Genomic DNA, 19,785 nt, shown 5'->3' on the forward strand with positions numbered 1-19,785 from the left:
GAAGAAAATAGAAATGAGGGGGTCAAAGTCAGCTGGAGTGGAGAGGATTCATGGACTGAGTACCTGTGGGGAACCTGAGAAGGGACTCAATACTACTTGGAGAAGAAAAATCAAAGAGCATCCGAGGCTTTTCACTGGGATGCACAGGTGAGCATGAAACTGGGAGGCAGCCAGGCACAGGAGGCAAGTGATCCGAGCATGTAATCGTAACGGCCAGAAGGCAGAGATGCAGGGTCAGAGCAAAGCTAACAAAGTGCTATCACCAGTATTTCCTCCATTTGAATACTCATAAAATGCCTGGAGACTGGCGTTAGAACCCCCGTATTTCAGAGAAAAACAGTGAATATCTAAAAGGTTAACTGAGTGGCTTGTCTGAGATGGAGAAATTTACCTGATTATGTATCCCTGACCCAAAAGCTGGCTAGAAATTGGAACTTGTGTAGCCTGGCTCAAACCAAACTTTGGTTGGCAGACATTTACAAGGAGGAGAGGCAAACTACAGAAAGGGGACATTTATACTAACCTGTCAAAGGACTCATCCGAATTCTGTGAAGAACTCCTACAAATCAGTGAGAGCACTCCTTATTAACTTTTATGCTCATGATACTAATAAAAATATACTGGCATTTACTTTACATAATAATGTGCCCATTACTATGCTAAGCACTTACATGCATTCTCGATTAATTCTCCCAACAGCACTACAACAGTAAAATTATCCTCTGGATTTTATGGATGAAGAAACAGGTTCAGAGAGGTTAAGGAACTTAGCCCAGGTGGCTAGAAAGTCAAACTTGGACTAGACTTCAAAGGCTTTGCTCTTTAAGCCACTGACCTCTTCTCAAACTCCATCTTCACCTTTGGCCTTTTCAAATAATCATCAACACACTCACAGGTGCCTCACATGCCAGGTACAAGGTGAGCGATCCTAGCTGTCCCTCCCTAACGCCCACCTTTGCTGCGTATGGAGGTCAGACGCACACATTCTATTTCTCATGATTTTGGAAGTCAGCTTCCTACCACCACTTTATTTAGGACCTTTCATTTTGAGAAGGTGGGCTCTAGAGAGAAAAAATCAAATCATGAATGCATCAGAAAGGCTAAACAGGAGGTTGAGCAAACAATTCCAAGATTCTACAATTAGGAATAACCTTAGAAAACTTACATAGGTTCTCCTTAACACAGAAGGAAAAAACTTACAATTTACCCTCAAGACGGCATTGTAACTTCAAAAACAGGACTAGGGAATTGGTAAGAACAGGAACTCTAAATACTGGGGGAAAAAAAAAGGCAGGGCCTTTTTTCACCTTTAAGGTTTGTGGGGCTGACAGGGCTCCCATCCTTCAGGACAAATCCCTTCCTGACAACAACACGTGAGAACCGGGCCAAAGGAGCAGAAATTCTGATTCTTGATTAAAGGTCATTCCAAGGGCTCAGGAGAGACTTTCCTACCACTGTACAACTCTGTCTTCATTTCTCTTCCTGGTTATGTCCGTATGTTTATTTGGTGCCTTTGAGACATAAGAGTGAATAAAAAGGCCAGCATCTGAGGGCCATGAGCTTAAGTTCCTTCTTGGGTCAAAACTCACGCTTCAGATCCTCTCTTGCATCAAGGGTTCGGCTTCTTTCCCCTACATACCTGACCTTATACTGTCTGTGATCCGTGCCCATCTGCTACATCCTGCCCACTCGATGCCCACATGATTCTTGTGGTTTGATGTCTGTTGGCATTTTACTACTGAGGAATGTTCTGGCCGCAGCAAACCCGGGTGGGAACACAGTGCACTCACTGCAGGCAGAAGTGGTTCCAAAAGCCCAAGAGCCAAGCAGCCCGCAGCCGTCAGACCACAAGAGCTTCCACAAAGGAGCGTGACCCATACAATGCAGGGGCCACGGAAGCAGTAACATTCCCAGTGGTCTTCTTTTTTTCTTTTGGATGGTGCCCCCTTTTAAACATTTCTTCTATTTTGTCTTCTCATCTCTGTTAGCTGTCTTAAATCCTCTCTTTGAACATGGTAGGGTGTAAATAAAATACACGAGTGAAATTAAAATGAAAGTTTAATGAAAGTAAACTCTTAAAATTCCGTAGCCAAGCAAAACATGTGGCTTGTGTGTCCCATGGTTTCCTCTCCATTGTTTTACTGAACTCACAGCAAATAGAAAAGCTTACAACTGAATTCCCTTTAAGAAAAAAACAAAGAAAAAAGAGAGGTAGTTTGGTCAATAATGTAGAACTAGAGCATTAAAATTTCAAGACCCAATTGTTTGAAATGCCCAAAGCAGAAAGGTAGTAACTAGCTTAAGGTTCATTAAAGAAAACAATTTCAAAATTCAGCCTTGCGGTGTTTGCTAATCACAGTATGAGGTGACACTGGAACTTGAGGGGTACCCTAATGGCCCCCTCCTCACCTCAGGAAGACCCTCAAAAGCTCCACCGGTCACCGTCCTGACCGCCAGTGCTGTCATGCTGTCGCTGGAGCAGAACCTCTGCCAGGCCCTGCCCTCTCTGCCTGGTCCCTTCAAAGATGACCGCTCACAACAACTTGACCTGTGGGTCCCACTCTGCTTCCAACCCAGACGCCGTCTCTTTAAATCACCCCATGGCTCTGCACCCCACTCCCAAGCTTAGCCCAGCTGCTGGGGACCACTCCTCTCGCCACCCAAGTCAAATGCATGACCTTGCGGGAAGAGTTCAGATAACTGTCTTCTGAAGAGAATAAACTTAGTAATTTGAACAGAAAGAAGAAAGCTTTGGGAATTTAGAACCTAATACTTAGCATAAAATCTTAAATTATGCTTAGCACTATTTTTTTTTTTATTACTACCACAGTAAACTGAGCCTGGATGGGACAGACCAAAGTCTTCTATGTACATGGATGTCTTTTTCAAACAAGCAAAACCTCATGTTTATCAAAATCCAAGAAGTAGTAACAATAAACATCATTAATCAAATACCTACTTATGCGTCAGGTACTTTATACATAGCCTCATGCTCCAATATACAACACCCTGGCTCAGAGCGAGTACTTCATATTAATACATTTTTATCTGTTACCTACATTTCAAGAAAAGCTCCCAAAAAAACAGAGAGCAAAAAGGTTCAACGACTAGCTACCTAGAGGCACACACCTTCCGGGGGTAAAACTAGGATTCGAACACAGGATGGTCTGGCTGCATATCAGTAAAGGAGACTCTGAGGTTGAATGACGTGTTCAAGGTCACCCTTGGGGGCCTGAGTGGCCTGAAAGCCCTGCTCTTAAGGACTATGCTCCTCTTCACTGACAGGCAGCCTTAGGAATGTGACCATTGGGCTAAGTCAGGTTTCTGGACAACCAAGGCTCACACTACTTGCTCAGCACAAGCGGGTTCACTGTTGTAACTATCAGACTTTGAACCTAAGGCAGCAAATGGAAAACTCGATAAAGGAAACCTTTGTAGACTCACCTTCACATCCCTCATTAAGACTAATCACCTGCCCATCAGGTTAGATAAGTACCTCAGGGCTTTAGGTACCTACATGTGCCCTGGCTTACCACCCTTTTACATTCAATTTCTGTGGATGGCCCTGCCACCTTGGTTGGGGGTTGGGTGACTGTCCCCCAAGGTCAGTCTTGGCTGTGACGGGCAGACCTTCCTCATTTGCTCTAGCCTTTTCGTCTGCAGTCCAAACTCAGATTTTTCAGCCCCAACTCTGTGACTGTAACCTGCAGCCAGAGTAATCCAGACAACCAAAAACTGTGGAGAGGATGAGATGCCCTACACCAGGGAAGGAATGAAAATGCAGGGACTTTGGGAAAACTTTCCATTTAGGTGATGATTTTGCACTTCCAGTTTCATGGCTACTTTGGAAGGAAGGATGAAGATTCCAGAACACTGACCTCCATATGTGGGCTACAAGAAAAGACATTTCTACTTGAGTTTGTTTTTTATTTAATGACTGTTTTTTTTTCTTAACAAAAGTATCTACAACTTGGAAAGGAGATTGGCTCCTTTAAGGCTAAAATTGATTGGGACCAGAGATCTTACAACAGGTTATAAACGTTGCTGACTGACATACATAAAAATGAAACTCTTTCAACTACAACACTGGTTAAAGTTAAACTCAATTATTTAGGAATAAATTAGGTTTAAAATGTGTCAATTATAATGTCGATAAAAAGTATGTACATCAAGAAAATTTCACTAATTCTTCAGGAATCCTTTCTCCAAATAAATTTTGGAAAATCATCTCAGAAATCTCAGATCAGAGTTTGGGCCTCTGATGGTGCATCTGGCTACGTAAACCAGAGATGCCAATCCAGTTTCAATATGCCTAGTTAATGATAAATTATTCCCTCCCCTCAACGTGTGGCAGGCAGATAACTGCTCCACTCTGCAGACAGACAATGTAGGAACACTAGAGAAAGGGAATTAGTAAAGATCATCCAAGTTTTATCTAGCTGCCTGCTTCACTCTCTGGGATACAATTTAAAGGGGATATTTTAAAGTTTAAAACATGGCAAGGGAGATTCTTACGCAGATTTCAGACATTTCTGTATTACTCCATTTGTTATCATCATGTATCATGCTTATAAATTTAAAACTTTATTAATTAGAGTTCCCTGGTTTGGGTTCAGCTTGCTTCCATCTGAGATTCTTGGCAGAAAGTCACGAACCTCCTGAACATGAGACTTCTGAAAGCGCTCTGGGGTGCTGGTGGGAAGAGGACCTTGCCTCCTAGTTACACTTCAATGCCATCAAGCTGTAGACCTGACACATCAACAGGGTTATTACCTTCTTTTGACCACACGTGTAAGATAAAGATTACTTCTATTTTCTTCTCTAATCTTCAGCTAAATCATGGTCTTTCAACTTCAGGTTGATTTCTAATTTCACCAAAAAATCTTAGTTAAAATCAAGTCCAGAGATCACTTTCTGAGCTTCTTTTCTAATGGAACCCTGGAAAATCACACCACAGAGGATGGTGTTCTATACTGAGTTTGTTAGCAGCAGCAACACAAAATGATTTAAGCCAGAGGACTTGTTTCACAGGACTTTCACCTACAGCCAGAAATGTGGGAGGTGACTTCACTGTTCCGGAGAAGTGAAATTTCTAAAGAAATACTTCTTTGACTTTCACCCATCAGCCTAATAACAATGACAAGTCCCAACACTCTGGCAATTTCAAGGTATACCTCTGACAAATATTTACCTAGGACTTCAGCCAAGCTTACTACTCTAGACCTTTTTGATCATTTGCAGCCACTTAAGATTCCAGGCAATGGCACCCTACTCCAGTACTCTTGTCTGGCAAATCCCATGGACAGAGGAGCCTGGTAGGCTGCAGTCTATGGGGTCGCTAGGAGTCGGACACGACTGAACAACTTCCCTTTCACTTTTCACTTTCATGCATTGGAGAAGGAAATGGCAACCCACTCCAGTGTTCTTGTCTGGAGAATCCCAGGGACGGGGGAGCCTGGTGGGCTGCCGTCTATGGGGTCGCACAGAGTAGGACACGACTGAAGCGACTTAGCAGCAGCAGCAGCAGCAAGATTCTAGGGGCTTTCTAGGTGGCACTAGCGGTAAAGAACCCAACTGCCAAAGCAGATGTAGGAGAAGTGGGTTTGATCTCTGGGTGGGGAAGATCCCCTGGAGGAGGGTATGGCAACCTACTCCAGTATTCTTGCCTGGAGAATCCCATGGATAGAGGAGTCTGGTGGGCTATGGCCCACAGGGTTGCAAAGAGTCGGACACGACTGAAGTGACTTGCATGCAAGATTCAGTGAACAGGTATTAGTATCTTTCCCCAGGCAAACTATAAATGAGTGGTAAGAAAGGCTGATTTCAGAAAAGCTGGTTTCATTTACCACTTTACTTCTAAGAACTGGAGAAAAAGAATAATGAGCCAGACAGCTCCATTCAAAGGGAAAGAAACAGAGGCCAAAGAAGCCTCACCAATGACTCGTTTCAAGAATCTCTAGGTGACCCTACTGCAACCTAACAAGATCTGAAATTCACTAAAATATTTCACTGGATGTTTCCACGGTAAACAGTGACTAACACATTTAAGGAATTCCCACGTGGAGTGCCCAAAGAGTCCAGCAGCTCTGGAGTCTGAGGAGTGGTAAACCAGGCAGTACAGCACAGAGGTCAAGAACTGCGGCTTCAGAGTCAGACTGCCCAGGGGTGAATCTAGGCTCTTGCAATTCCTAGTGGTGTGGCTTTGGGCAAGTTACTTAATCTCTCTATGGTTCAGTTTCCTCAGATATCAATCAAGAACTCTCTGAATGCCTACCTTAAAGGCTAATACGGTAATTAACTGCAATAACATAAAACAAAGTGTCCATTCAGCACTGTGGCCCTGCACAAAGTGAGCACTCACAGAACATTAGCTATTATTAACATCACGCAGACCTGAGCTCACTGACATAACAGCGTGATCAGTTTTGCCAAGGACAGCCAAATGAGGCTACTTCTGATCAATGGAAAATCTGAGCCAGAATCAGAGATCCTATGGCCGGGCTGGGAAGACCCTACCTAGCAGTTTAGAGAGAAAGAGTTCACTTCATGAACATGACCTGACCTTGGAAGCCTCTCTGCCCTTCACGCTGACCTCAAATGTACTTGTCAACAAGAAAGGAAATTTAATTGGAACCCCACTATGTCCAGGACACCATGTGAGGCTCTCTAGTGTTATCTTTCAATCTGTGAGGAAACGAGGGATAAGCACTTGGCGTCTGGAAACGCGGGTGCAAGTGGTGGCGTCAACTCTTCTTCGCTTATTCCTGAGTTTATTCCTAACCTGGGCCTCCGAATGGAGGCTATTTGTCCAAGAGACTCTTTCTTCCATTTCTGGAAGCCGCTCAGGAAGAAGGAAGACACAAGACACGTGCCTCTGAGCCTGGACTCACTTCAGAGGCGGGATGTCCCCGTGGAAGACTTGGGGACCGGACAGACCCCTGGGGAGGTTCCCTGGTGGCTTTGACCTTGGCGCCTGGGACTCCGTTTCCCATCCTGCCGGCTGCGGTACGATGACACAGCCCCTCGGCCTAGGCGGGTGTGTGAGCCGAGTGTGGCAACTGGTCCTGGAGGACTTGGATTCCCCATTCCACCTTCACCTCGGGACCCTGTTTCCCCCAGGGGGCGCGGGGCCCTCTGGCTTTGCCGGGACACAGTGCACACGGCAAACCGGCCGCGGAGAGCTGGGGGAGAGGCCAGATAAGATACCCCCGGCGCAAGGGTCAGGGCGGTGGGGACAGTCTGGCCGGCCAGCGATCGCGCACGTCAGCCGGGGTCACGCGGCCTCCCCGCCAGGGTCCGGCCGCCCGAGGAGGGAACGGGGCGGTCGCTGCCAGCCCGGCCCCGCCTGAACGACCTGGCCCGGCCTCGGTCCGGACGGCGGCCCGCCGCAGGCCTCACCTCCCTGCGCACGTTCAGCAACGAGTAATAGTCTTCATTGTCCAGCTCCTCCTCGCTCAAGGCCGTCGCCATCTTCGCAACCTTTCACCCCGCCAAACCTGCAAGGCCGTGCTCAAGAGGGACTGACGGTCCGCGGCTCAGATAGCGCGGGCCGGCGAGGCTGCCCCACAGCGGCCCCTGGCGGCCTGGAGTCGCGCCGCCTCCGCGCAGCCCGGAAGGAGCGCGCCTGCGCCCTGCTCCCCGGCGCGGCCGAGGGCGGGCCCCGTCCCTCCACGTGTTGCCCGGGGACCTAAAGCCGAGCCCGGGGACCCTGGGGCTGTGCCTTGGCTAGAGACAGCGAGTTTGCGGTCACTTCCGGGGGTCGTCACGTCTGGACGCCGGGGAGACACACCTTTGCGACACCCTCTGTCTCCCCCGCCGGCGTCCAGTGCGGGGCACATCCGAATCCCAAATATAGCCTCAACTGGGCTATGTGGCCATCTCCCCACCTCCACCCTTACCCCGGTACCCCTCCGACGGGAGGCTACTGGAGGCCCCACATACTGATTTGTCTTTGCACAGGAAGCTTCCAGAATGGCATGTGTTCCTCCAGTGGTCTTTCACTTTCATCTTGACAACCCTGCCCAGGGGACAGGCCCCCTCATTTTCATTTATTATTGTCGTATATTTGGAGCATCTGGCAGTTTTTCTGCTGCTTAAACGACGAGGCTATAGCCATTGTGAAAATGAAAGTCGCTTAGTCGTGTCTGACTCTTTGCCACCCCAGGGACTATATAGTCCATCGAGTTCTCCAGGCCAGAATGCTGGAGTGGGTAGCCTTTCCCTTCTCCAGGGTATCTTCCCAACCCAGGGATCGAACCCAGGTCCCCCGCATAGCCGTTGGGTTTCCACTCTAATTGTTTCTGGCAGGCGTGTATATCTACTGACCCCACCCTGGAGCTGTTCTCTTGTAAATTTCTACCTTATGATTTAGCATTGGAGTCGAATTGATTTCAACCTTGTGCCTGTGACGTGGTGCGTTGTTGAAGATGTCTCTGCAATCATTTAAATAATTTAAATGTCTTTTAAATGATCCAATTATCAAGATAAAGTGGACAAGAGAGTGCCCCTGGTCTTGTCACCTGTTTGGTTCATGCCGACTTGTACCAATTCTTCGCTAATTCTCAGTAATGTTTGCTCTGTAACTAACCACTGACTTAGAATCATCCTTGCTGCCCTTCCTAAGCCAGTCTCCTGGGAAGCCCCAAACACCTGTCTGTGGATTTGAGAAGTTGATTTCTTTCTCTTCCTAATTTTTGACCAGATGTGCATCATCTGGGCTTGTGTACAGTCCCTTGCAAGTTGCCCAGCCCTCTTAAGGCTCTCTTGGCATGAGTCACTTAGGTGTGCTGAGACTGGTTATTCTGGAGTGTTGAGTCAGTCTGGAACAAACTGTCAGCCAGAGTTGTAAATTAAGACCTATTTCTTTATCTGTGTGAGATTTCCTCACAATAGCTTTCTTTCACACACACTCATATTCCATCAGCTAGTCCAGAAATTTTTTTGTTATGATCTTTCCTTTTTTCTCCGTTGCAGAGCAGTGATTAGGGCTAAACTGCACACTGACATTTGCTGGGTTTTAAGAAGGTCTTATCGAGAGGCTGGGGGGAAAACTAGAATGTTGTGATATTCCTTTTTTCCTCCCGTTTGTAGACATTAATTGGGCTATAATGCTCAGTTGGGTAGAGGAGCTCTTTGCCGTCTTTCCTCTGCTTTGGAAAGCACTGCCTCTCGGAATTACACAAACGGAGCACAGCGTATGTCTCAGAACGCCCAGGTCGGCGTTGGTGTGATTGAGAATGACCTGGTTTTCATCACCACTCAAACAAAATAAATAGTGACTCAGGGACGCTCTGTGCTTTTGTCCTCTCTTGGGCCCACGGTATTTTGTGTTACTTGGTTACTTGGAAAGTGATTGTGACAAATAAGAAATAAACTTAGATACACTACAGGCTCAAGCATATATTGACTTCGGAGATTGGCTCTCTTGTTTCTCTCCTCCAAAAACCATAATCTCTGATGGGCAAAATAATGAAAACTGAAAGATGTACAAATTTATAAGTTAACACACACATCCAACAAACTACTCATGCCAGAGCAAGTGACAAAACTCAGTCACATTAACTCACTGCCTTGCACTTTAGTTTTCCTTTGATTGGGTAAAGTCACAAAGCAATTTGTCACTTAGTTGCAAAGCCTAATATACCAATACTTATGTAATATGCTCTTATAAGTATATGACTATGTGTGTGTATTATTATATATGTATATAAAATTGAAATGGGGGAAGGGTAGAGGACATAACCTTTATATTTTAATTTTTTAAAAGTCTTTCTTGAATTTGTTAGAATATTGCTTCTGTTTGTTTTATGTTCGGTTTCCTGGCCCCAAGGCATATGGGATCTTAGTGCCCCCATCAGAGATTGAACCCTCAACCCCTGAACTGGAAGGTGAAGTCTTAACCACTGAACCACCAGGGAAGGTCACACAACCTTTAAAAGAATGATTGCTGTTGGGGATATACCAAGATCTGGTCGGAACTGATTATATCCAAAATGGTGGAAGAGTCAACTTCCAGTGGAACTTGAGCCTCATTACATGCTCGTTGTAATTCATTAGCTAAGTGACACACCCACAGGTGCCATGACAGATCGAACAGTGTTGGTTGCTCAGTCGTGTCAGACTTTTTGTGACCGCGTGCACTGTAGCTCACCAGGCTCGCATCCATGGACTTTTCCAGTTGAGAATACTGGAATGGGTAGCCATTCCCTTCTGTAGAGGATCTTCCTGACCCAGGTGGTGGCTCAATTCCTAGAAATCCCTGCCCCTTCCCCCAAATAGTTGGAATAATCCTCTCACTCATCAGTGACTAAGTCGTGTCTGACTCTGTGCAACCCTGTGGACAGTAGCCTGCCAGGCTCCTCTGTCCATGGGACTCTCCAGGCAAGAATACTGGAGTGAGTTGCTGTGCCCTCCCCAGGGATCTTCCTGACCCAGGAATTGAACCACATCCACCTGCATTGGCAGGCGGATTCTTTACCACTGAGCCACCTGGGAAGCCAGCCCATTAAAAACTAACTGCCGCATATTTGGGGGTCTCCCACCTTCTGAGAGCGGCCCACACTCTGTCTGTACAGTGTGTTTCTCCCAGGCTCACTCTTGCCTTTTGAGACAGACTGCATTCTGTCTCTGGAACATGTCTCTCTCTAGATAAATCCACTTCTTACCTATCACTTTGCCTCTTGTTGAATTCCTTTTGCATGGAGACATAAAGACTTAAAGAGCTTCATTAAGTCCTTACAGCAGGTATGTGATTTTAATAAAAAGACAGTGGGTTCCAGTCCCAAATCTGAGTCTTGACTGGATTCAAATCCCAACCTGAGTTGTGAGTTTTCATAACTGTTATTGAATTCTCTCATCTTAACAGTAACCATAAGGATAATTACCTCTACCATCATCATGTTCAGAGTGACCCCAGATCATCTGGCTTCTCTGAGCCATCCAGGAAGTTTCTTTTATTTAAAGACTCGACCCCAGGCCTTGCATCTAGCATGTAGGATTAGGGTTGTGAGGTGAAGTATAGGATGCTCATTAAATCTGAATTTCAGGTAAACAATGAATACTTGTCAGTAGTATTGCACCGGGCACACACATATACTAAACAAATTGAGACCCTGAGGACTGAAGAATAGCAAGAAGAGATAAGAAAGCCTTCCTCAGCGATCAATGCAAAGAAATAGAGGAAAACAACAGAATGGGAAAGACTAGAGATCGCTTCAAGAAAATTAGAGATACCAAGGGAACATTTCATGCAAAGATGGGCTTGATAAAGGACAGAAATGGTATGGACCTAACAGAAGCAGAAGGTATTAAGAAGAGGTGGCAAGAATACACAGAACTGTACAAAAAAGATCTTCACAACCCAGATAATCACGATGGTGTGATCACTGACCTAGAGCCAGACATCCTGGAATGTGAAGTCAAGTGGGCCTTAGAAAGCATCACTATGAACAAAGCTAGTGGAGGTGATGGAATTCCAGTTGAGCTATTTCAAATCCTGAAAGATGATGCTCTGAAAGTGCTGCACTCAAATTTGGAAAACTCAGCAGTGGCCACAGGACTGGAAAAGGTCAGTTTTCATTCCAATCCCAAAGAAAGGCAATGCCAAAGAATGCTCAAACTACCATACAATTGCACTCATCTCACATGCTAGTAAAGTAATGCTCAAAATTCTCCAAGCCAGGCTTCAGCAATATGTGAACCGTGAATTTCCAGATGTTCAAGCTGGTTTTAGAAAAGGCAGAGGAACCAGAGACCAAATTGCCAACATCCGCTGGATCATGGAAAAAGCAAGAGAGTTCCAGAAAAACATCTATTTCTGCTTTCTTGACTATGCCAAAGCCTTTGACTGTGTGGATCACAATAAACTGTGGAAAATTCTGAAAGAGATGAAATACCAGACCACCTGACCTGCCTCTTGAGAAACCTATATGCAGGTCAGGAAGCAACAGTTAGAACTGGACATGGAACAACACACTGGTTCCAAATAGGAAAAGGAGTACATCAAGTTTGTATATTGTCACCCTGCTTATTTAACTTCTATGAAGAGTACATCATGAGAAACACTGGGCTGGAAGAAGCACAAGCTGGAATCAAGATTGCCAGGAGAAATATCAATAACCTCAGATATGCAGATGACACCACCCTTATGGCAGAAAGTGAAGAGGAACTAAAGAGCCTCTTGATGAAAGTGAAAGAGGAGAGTGAAAAAGTTGGCTTAAAGCTCAACATTCAGAAAACGAAGATCATGGCATCTGGTCCCATCACTTCATGGGAAATAGATGGGGAAACAGTGGAAACAGTGTCAGTTTAAATAAAGTGGAAACTTTATTTTATGGGGGCTCCAAAATCACTGCAGATGGTGACTGCAGCCATGAAATTAAAAGACGCTTACTCCTTGAAAGGAAAATTAGGACCAACCTAGATAGCATATTCAAAAGCAGAGACATTACTTTGCCAACAAAGGTTCGTCTAGTCAAGGCTATGGTTTTTCCAGTGGTCAGGTATGGATGTGAGAGTTGGACTGTGAAGAAAGCTGAGTGCCGAAGAATTGATGCTTTTGAACTGTGGTGTTGGAGAAGACTCTTGAGAGTCCCTTGGACTGCAAAGAGATCCAACCAGTCCATTCTGAAGGAGATCAGCCCTGGGATTTCTTTGGAAGGAATGATGCTAAAGCTGAAACTCCAGTACTTTGGCCACCTCATGCGAAGAGTTGACTCATTGGAAAAGACCCTGATGCTGGGAGGGATTGGGGACAGGAGGAGAAAGGGACGACAGAGGATGAGATGGCTGGATGGCATCACCGACTCGATGGGCGTGAGTTTGAGTGAACTTCAGGAGTTGGTGATGGACAGGGAGGCCTGGCATGCTGCGATTCATGGGGTTGCAAAGAGTCGGACACGACTGAGCGACTGAACTGAACTGAACTGAGGACTGTAGCCTGCCAGGTTCTTCTGTCCGTGGGATTTTCCTGGCAAGAATACTGAAGTGGGTTGCCATACTCTACTCCAGGGGATCTTTCTGACCCAGGGATTGAACCCATGACTCCTGAGTCTCCTGCAGTACAGGTGGATTTTTACTGTTGAGCCACCAGGAAAGCCTATATACTAAACACAATTTATTGTTTATCTGAAATTCAAATTTAACTTACTCTGGCAACCTCAACTAGAAACACTATAATCCTTCCCCTTGATACTAAAAGCTCAGCCTCCCTGTATACTGGGGCCAAATCAAATCTCAGAGTTTTGAATGAAGTGGAAAAGAATAGATTTATCACTTTGCCAGGCAAAGAGAGACACAGCAGGTTCTTGCTCTGGAAAATGATGTGTCTCAACCCAGGAGAGTTTGGTGAGGAGTTTAGGAGGAGATTGCTGACAGGATCAGGATGTGTGCAGGGTCTCAGGTGGTGGGTGTCCTAATCTTGATGAGCTTCTCTGGTCCCTTTCATCTTGCCTCCAGTGATTTCTTGGCTGCTCCTCTCCCTATTGGGCTTCCTAGATGGCACTAGTGGTAAAGAACCCGAGTGCCCATGTTGTTGTTCAGTCGGTAAGTTGTGACTCTTTGAGACCCCACGGACCGCAGCACTCCAGGCTTCTCTGTCCTTCACCATCTCTCAGAGTTTGCTCAGATTCATGTCAATTGAGTTGATGATGCCATCCAGCCATCTCATCCTCTGTCACTGCCTTCTCCTCCTGCCTTCAATCTTTCCCAGCATCAGGGGCTTTTCCAGTGAGTTGGCTCTTCACAGCAGGTGGCCAAACTAGGAGGCACAATTGAAGATCTTCCTGGGTCAGGAAGATCCCCTGGAGATGGAAATGGTAACCGACTCCAGTATTCTTGCCCAGAGAATCCCATGGGCAGAGGAGCCTGGCAGGTTACAGTCCATGGGGTGGCAAAGAGTCAGACATGACTGAATGACTTAGCATGTACACCTCTCTTGATTAGCAGCTGTTTGAATCTGCCCTTTGGGATTCAAGGAAGGTCATGGCAGCTGGAATCTTGCCTACAAGAAACAGGGGACCTAAAAGGCCTCCAAGCCCAGAGGCCCCAGAGGGCCCCACTCGGTTTCACCCTTTTCCTGAGAGATGCTCTGGAGAGATGAGGTGAACAGTCTGAATCTACACCCCTATCTCTATAATTCAGAAGGAAAAGTCACCTGTACTTTTTCGGTTATTCTCTTGTCACTGAGCCTGGATGGGGATGTTGTTGCTTGCTTGCCAGCTATTCATAGTCAGCTTTCCGTTTCCTCTCATGAGCTCTGATAACCTCGTTAAGCAGAGTTAAGGAGGAAAAAAAATCCTTAGCTGGGGAAAAGAAGGGAGAATCTGCGGGCACTCAAGAATTAAATTTTCTTGATGTTATCTTTTCCCTTAGCATTTAAGTGACTTGTCCTTTTCCTCTTTATCCAAGATGATAATTGTAGGAGGGTTGAGTCAGGCAGAGGAAGAGCCATACCTGCTTGAATGAGATAGTGGCTGAGTGGCTTGCAGAGCCTGACCCCAGAGGCAGCCTTGGTAGGGGTGGCAGGCGGTGCAAACAGATGGGACGCCTTGGGACTCTGCAGTTTTAGACCTCACCATCCCATCAAAGTATGCACCTCCAGGGACTTCACTGGTGGTCCAGGGGCTAAGACTCCACCCTTCCACTTCAGGGACTGGGGGTTCGATCCCTGGTCAGGGAACTAGGATCCACATGCCACAAACAAAATGTTCACATGCGGCAACTAAATATGCTGCATGCTGCAGCTAAGATCCGGTGCAGCCAAGTAAGTAATGAAATTTAAAATATATATATATATATATATATTTTAAAAGTATGCATCTTCAGGGCTTCCCAGGTGGCCTTAGTGGTAAAGAACCCACCTGCCAGTGCAGGTAGACATAAGAGATGAAGGTTCAGTCCCTGGGCTGGGAAGATCCCCTGGAGGAGGGCGTGGCAGCACACTCCAGTATTCTTGCCCAGAGAATCCTGTGGACAGAGGAGCCTGGGAGGCTACAGTCCATAGGGTCTCAAAGAGTCAGACACGACTAAAACAACTTAGCACGCATGCACAGGCATCTTCAAAGTCTCTGGTTCAGAGCTTCTGTCTTGGGAACTCGGTGTTCTGTCTACAGTGTTATCCATTTGTTGTGCCTAGGGGAACTTCGGAGAAGGCAATGGCAACCCACTCCAGTGTTCTTGCCTGGAGAATCCCAGGGACGGGGGAGCCTGGTGGGCTGCCGTCTATGGGACTGCACAGAGTCGGACATGACTGAAGTGACTTAGCAGTAGCAGGGGAACTTACTGGTGTTTCTTGCTGTTTGCATCTTCAGGTCCTCAGTGCCTATGTGTTCATCTGTCCTAATCCATAAGTTCCCAGCTAGGGTTCCATTCCAATCTGTTTTCTCAGCTGCTTAGTGATATCATGGCTTCCCTGAGAACTCAGTTGGTAAAGAATCCTCCTGCAATGCGGGAGACCCTGATTCGACTCTTGGGTAGGGAAGATCTCCTGGAGAAGGGATAGGCTACCCACTCCAATATTCTTGGGCTTCCCTTGTGGCTCAGCTGGTAAAGAATCTGCCTGCAATGCAGGAGACCTGAGTTTGATCCTTGGGTTGGGAAGATCCCCTAGAGAAGGGAAAGGCTACCCACTGCAGTATTCTAGCCTGGAGAATTCCATGGACTGTACAGTCCGTGGGGGTCACAAAGAGTTGGACATGACTGAGCAACTTTCACTTTCACTTAGTGATATCATAATCTTTTGGCCTTTGACCCTGTCCACCACATCCATTCCCAATTCTGTTTGTCTCTCTTATCTACCTCTCCACCCACCTCCCAGGTTATTGAGGGTGGTCCAGGAAAGTCCTGGAAGATATAAAGTTGGTGCTTACTGATGCTAAAATTTTGGCCTTTGTGCACTGGTGCCAAATCAAATCTCGGAGATAGTTTTGGGTGAAGTGAAAAAGTAGGGGAAAAAATAGTAGGAAAGCCAACAAAGGTCTGTATAGTCAAAGCTGTGATTTTTCTAGTAATCATGTACCAATGTGAGATCTGGACCATAGAGAAGGCTGAGCACAAAAGAATTGGTGTTTTCAAACTGGAGTACTGGAGAAGACTCTTGAGAGTCCCTTAGACTGCAAGGAGATCAAACCAGTCATTCCTAAAGGAAATAAACTCTGTATATTCATTGGAAGGACTGATGCTAAAGCTGAAGCTCCAGTACTTTGCCACCTGATGGGAAGAACTGACTCACTGGAAAAGACCCTGATGCTCGGAAAGATTGAAGGCAGGAGAAGGGGCCAACAGAGGGCGAGATGGTTGGATGGCATCACTGACTCAATGGACATAAGTTTGAGCAAACTCTGGAAGATGGTGAAAGGAAAGGAAGCTTGGCATGCTGCAGTCCATGGGGTCACAAAGAGTCGGACACAACTTAGCGACTGAACACCAACAAGAAGGAAATAGTAGCTTTATTGCTTTGCCAGGCAAATGGAGACAGAGCAGGCTTCTGCCCTGAAAACTTGTGTGTCCTGACCCAGGGGGGTTTGGTGAGGAGTTTCATAGCAATGATTCAAGGGTAAGGTTGCTGATAAGATTAGGGTATGTGCAGAGCCTGCACTCTCTTAATTTGGTTAGAGGTGGTCTCTTGATGAGTTTCTCTGGTTCTGTTAATCTGGTGTTCTCTGAAATGCCGAGTTTTAGTTCTGTAAAGAGCTTAAAGATATTGTTAAGTGTATCCCTTGAGGTGGAACCAGGACCCCACCCCCAGGCTGTATAGACTACCATTTCTTGGCTATTCCTCCCTTGACTGTGCATCCCTTCTCTGATTAGCAACTGTTGGAATCAGCCCTTTGGAACTCAGGGAAGGTCCTGGAGGCTGAACAGAAAGGCTCTCCATGCCCACGAGCCCCACAGGGTCCTGTTTGGTGTCATTATTTGACTTTAACTGGCCACCAGTGTCACTTGGCAGTCCTACTGTTGATGCTGTTCAGTTGCTGTCATGTCTGACTCTCTGTGACCCCATGGACTGCACCATGCCAGACTTCCCTGTCCTTCACGGTCTCCTGGAGTTTGCTCAGATTCATGTCCATTGAGTCGGTGGTGCTGTCCAACAATCTCATCTTCAGGTACTCTTTTCTCCTCCTGCCTTCAATCTTTCCCAGCATCAGGGTCTTTTTCAGTGAGTTGGGCCTTCACATCAGGTGGCCAAAGTATTGGAGCTTCAGCTTTAGCATAAGTCCTTCCAAAAAAAAAAAAAAAAAGGGTTGGTTCTCTTCAGGATTGGCTGGTTTGATCTCCTTGCTGTCCAAAGGACTCTCAAGAGTCTTCTCCAGCACTACAATTCAAAGCATCAATTCCTCAGCCTTCTTTATGGTCCAACTCTCACATCCATACATGACTACTGGAAAAAGCATAGCTTTGACTATATGGACTTTTGTCAGCAAAATGACATCTTTGCTTTTGAATATGCTGTCTATGTCTATGAGAGTCTGTTGGACAGCAAGGGACAGCAAGTAAATCCTAAAGGAAATCAACCCTGAATATTCATTGGAAGGATTGATGCTGAAGTTGAAACTTCAATACTTTGGCCACCTGATGCAAAGAGCTGACTCATTGGAAAAAACCCTGATGTTGGGAAAGATTGAGAGCAAGAGGAGAAAGGGGCAACAGAGCATGAGACAGTTGGATGGCATCGTCAACTCAATGGACATGAGTTTGAACAAATTCCAGGGATAGTGAAGGACAGGGAAGCCTGGCATGTTGCAGTGTTGGACATGACTGAGTGACTGAACAATAGCAACAATGTTTGTCATAGGTTTCTTTCCAAGGAACAACTGTCTTTTAATTTCCTGGCTGCAGTCACCATCCACAGTGATTTTGGAGCCCAAGAAAATTAAATCTGTCCTATTAAACTCACCTCTTATAACACCCTACACATTACCCCACAGTTCTATTCAGCTTATCTTTAAATTTGAGACAATATCCGGAAATGGGCATTGATCTTTCAGCAATTGGCAAGAGGAAAATGATTTGTTCTAGTGGAATTAACACTCCAATGAGTGGGGAAGGAGAGATGACAATAAACAAGATAACTTCAGATGCTAAGTAGTATGAGTAAAATAAAACACTGATGTGATAATGTAATATCTCACATGTTGGTCACGTGAGCTGGGTTGGTTATGAAAGATCTATCTGGGAATGTAAATTTGAACTGAATGACAGGGAAGATCCTGCTTTGCAAAGCCTAAAGGAAGAACCTTCTAGTGCAAAGTCTTGGAGACAAAAACAAGTCTGGTGTGCTCCAGGGACAGAGAGAGAGCCAGCAAGCATGCAGCTGGTGCAGGTAGGGGAGGGCAGTTGGAAGAGATGGAGAGGTTGTTAGTGGAGGAGGGGCTCATGGAGGGGAGGATGGTGATCAAGAAATTAATTTTTATTCTGACCACAATGGCAAGCACTGAAAAGTTTTAAGCAGGAAGGAATGTGTGTATTGTGTGCGTGCTCAGTTGCTTCAGTCATGTCCAACTCTTTGCGACCCCATGGACTATAGCCCGCCAGCTTCCTCTGTCCAGGGGATTCTCCAGGCAAGAATACTGGAGTGGTTTGCCATTTCCTTCTCCAGGGGAACTTCCCAAACCCAGGATCGAACCTGCGACTCTTGCATGTCATGCATTGGCAGGCAGATAGATTCTTTACCACTTGTGCTACCTGGGAAGCCCAGAAGAAACATGGTCTGGCTTTCCTCCCGCTAAAGATCAGGAGAGTTAGACTAGGTGAGAGGTTCCTGGAATGGAACATCCCCTCACCCCTACTCTGTTAAAATTTCTTGCGGTGTTCCTGGGAGGAAAGGATGGTGGCCTTGCAGTTGGACTAAGTAATGGGATGGCCAGGCATAGAATGCACCTTGGGCTGCTTTCAGCAGGAACTGCTGATAGGTTGGGTCTGGGGTATGAAGGGGAAAGAGAGGAATAGGTGTTATGCCTGCATTTTTAAAATTTGGGGTATAATTGTTTTATGATGTGTTATTTTCTGCTGTGCAAGAAAGTGAATCAGCTATATGTATACATATATCCCTTCCCTCCTTAAGCCTCCCTCCCACCCACTCTCATTCAACCCCTCTAGGTTTTCACAAAGCTCCCAGCTGAGCTTCCTGTTATGCCTCCATTTTGGCTTGAGCTATTGGGTAGTAAAGCCATGTATGGAGCTGAGGAAGATTAGGGAAGAGGCAGGCTTGGAAGGGGAGTGACCAAGTTCTATTTTGGGGATGGAGGTCTTTGTTAGGTCTTCCTGTGGAGAGGACACCTTCTACTTCCTTTTCTGCTCTCTCTTTCATTTATGCAAGCAGGCTCTCACCCCCATCATTTCCTTAAGATTCTCGTCTCAGAGATTCCTGTGGCTTCTTGAACCCAAATCCAAATGGACTATGTTGAATTGCCTACTCTTTGGACTCTAGCCAGTATTTCAGTGTTGTTCACCTTCTTTATTGCAACGTTTCTGTCCTTGAATGTTTGATTTTTCCTCTCCCTTAGCTTCCATATTTCTCTGTCTTGATCTCCCTTTCCTCTTGCCCCCACCTGGAATTCAAGATCTTTGTGTTCTGGATTCACAGATCTTTCAGCCTTATACCTCCTAATCTTCCTTCATGGATCTTTGGTTCTAGCCAGAAAACAAATATTATTCAAGTTCAAAAAATATTGAACTTCTTTGCTTTTTGTCTTTTGCTTCATCTCTGAGCTTCCACTGGGGGGTCAATGACCCTCAGTCTAAAAAACGCTCTGTGAAATTGCTTTGAATGTGGGTCTGCTGTTGAGA

At 45.9% G+C, this 19,785-nt stretch overlaps 1 protein-coding gene across 1 annotated transcript in view; it reads right to left on the minus strand.

Moving 5' to 3' along the window:
• DNAJC11 (DnaJ heat shock protein family (Hsp40) member C11) overlaps positions 1-7,489 on the minus strand; it is a 70,351-nt gene extending 62,862 nt beyond the window's left edge. The window contains exon 1 of the mRNA XM_086344264.1: positions 7,399-7,489. Coding sequence (XP_086200390.1) covers positions 7,399-7,470 — 72 coding nt within the window. The 5' untranslated portion in view covers positions 7,471-7,489. The remainder of the gene's footprint in view (positions 1-7,398) is intronic.
• Between the last annotated feature and the right edge of the window lie 12,296 nt (positions 7,490-19,785).

The sequence above is a fragment of the Bos grunniens genome, chromosome 16, assembly GCF_055505025.1.
Source record: "Bos grunniens cultivar Pamir isolate PY7600 chromosome 16, Bosgru_T2T1.0, whole genome shotgun sequence".
In the NCBI taxonomy this organism is placed as follows: Eukaryota; Metazoa; Chordata; class Mammalia; order Artiodactyla; family Bovidae; genus Bos; species Bos grunniens.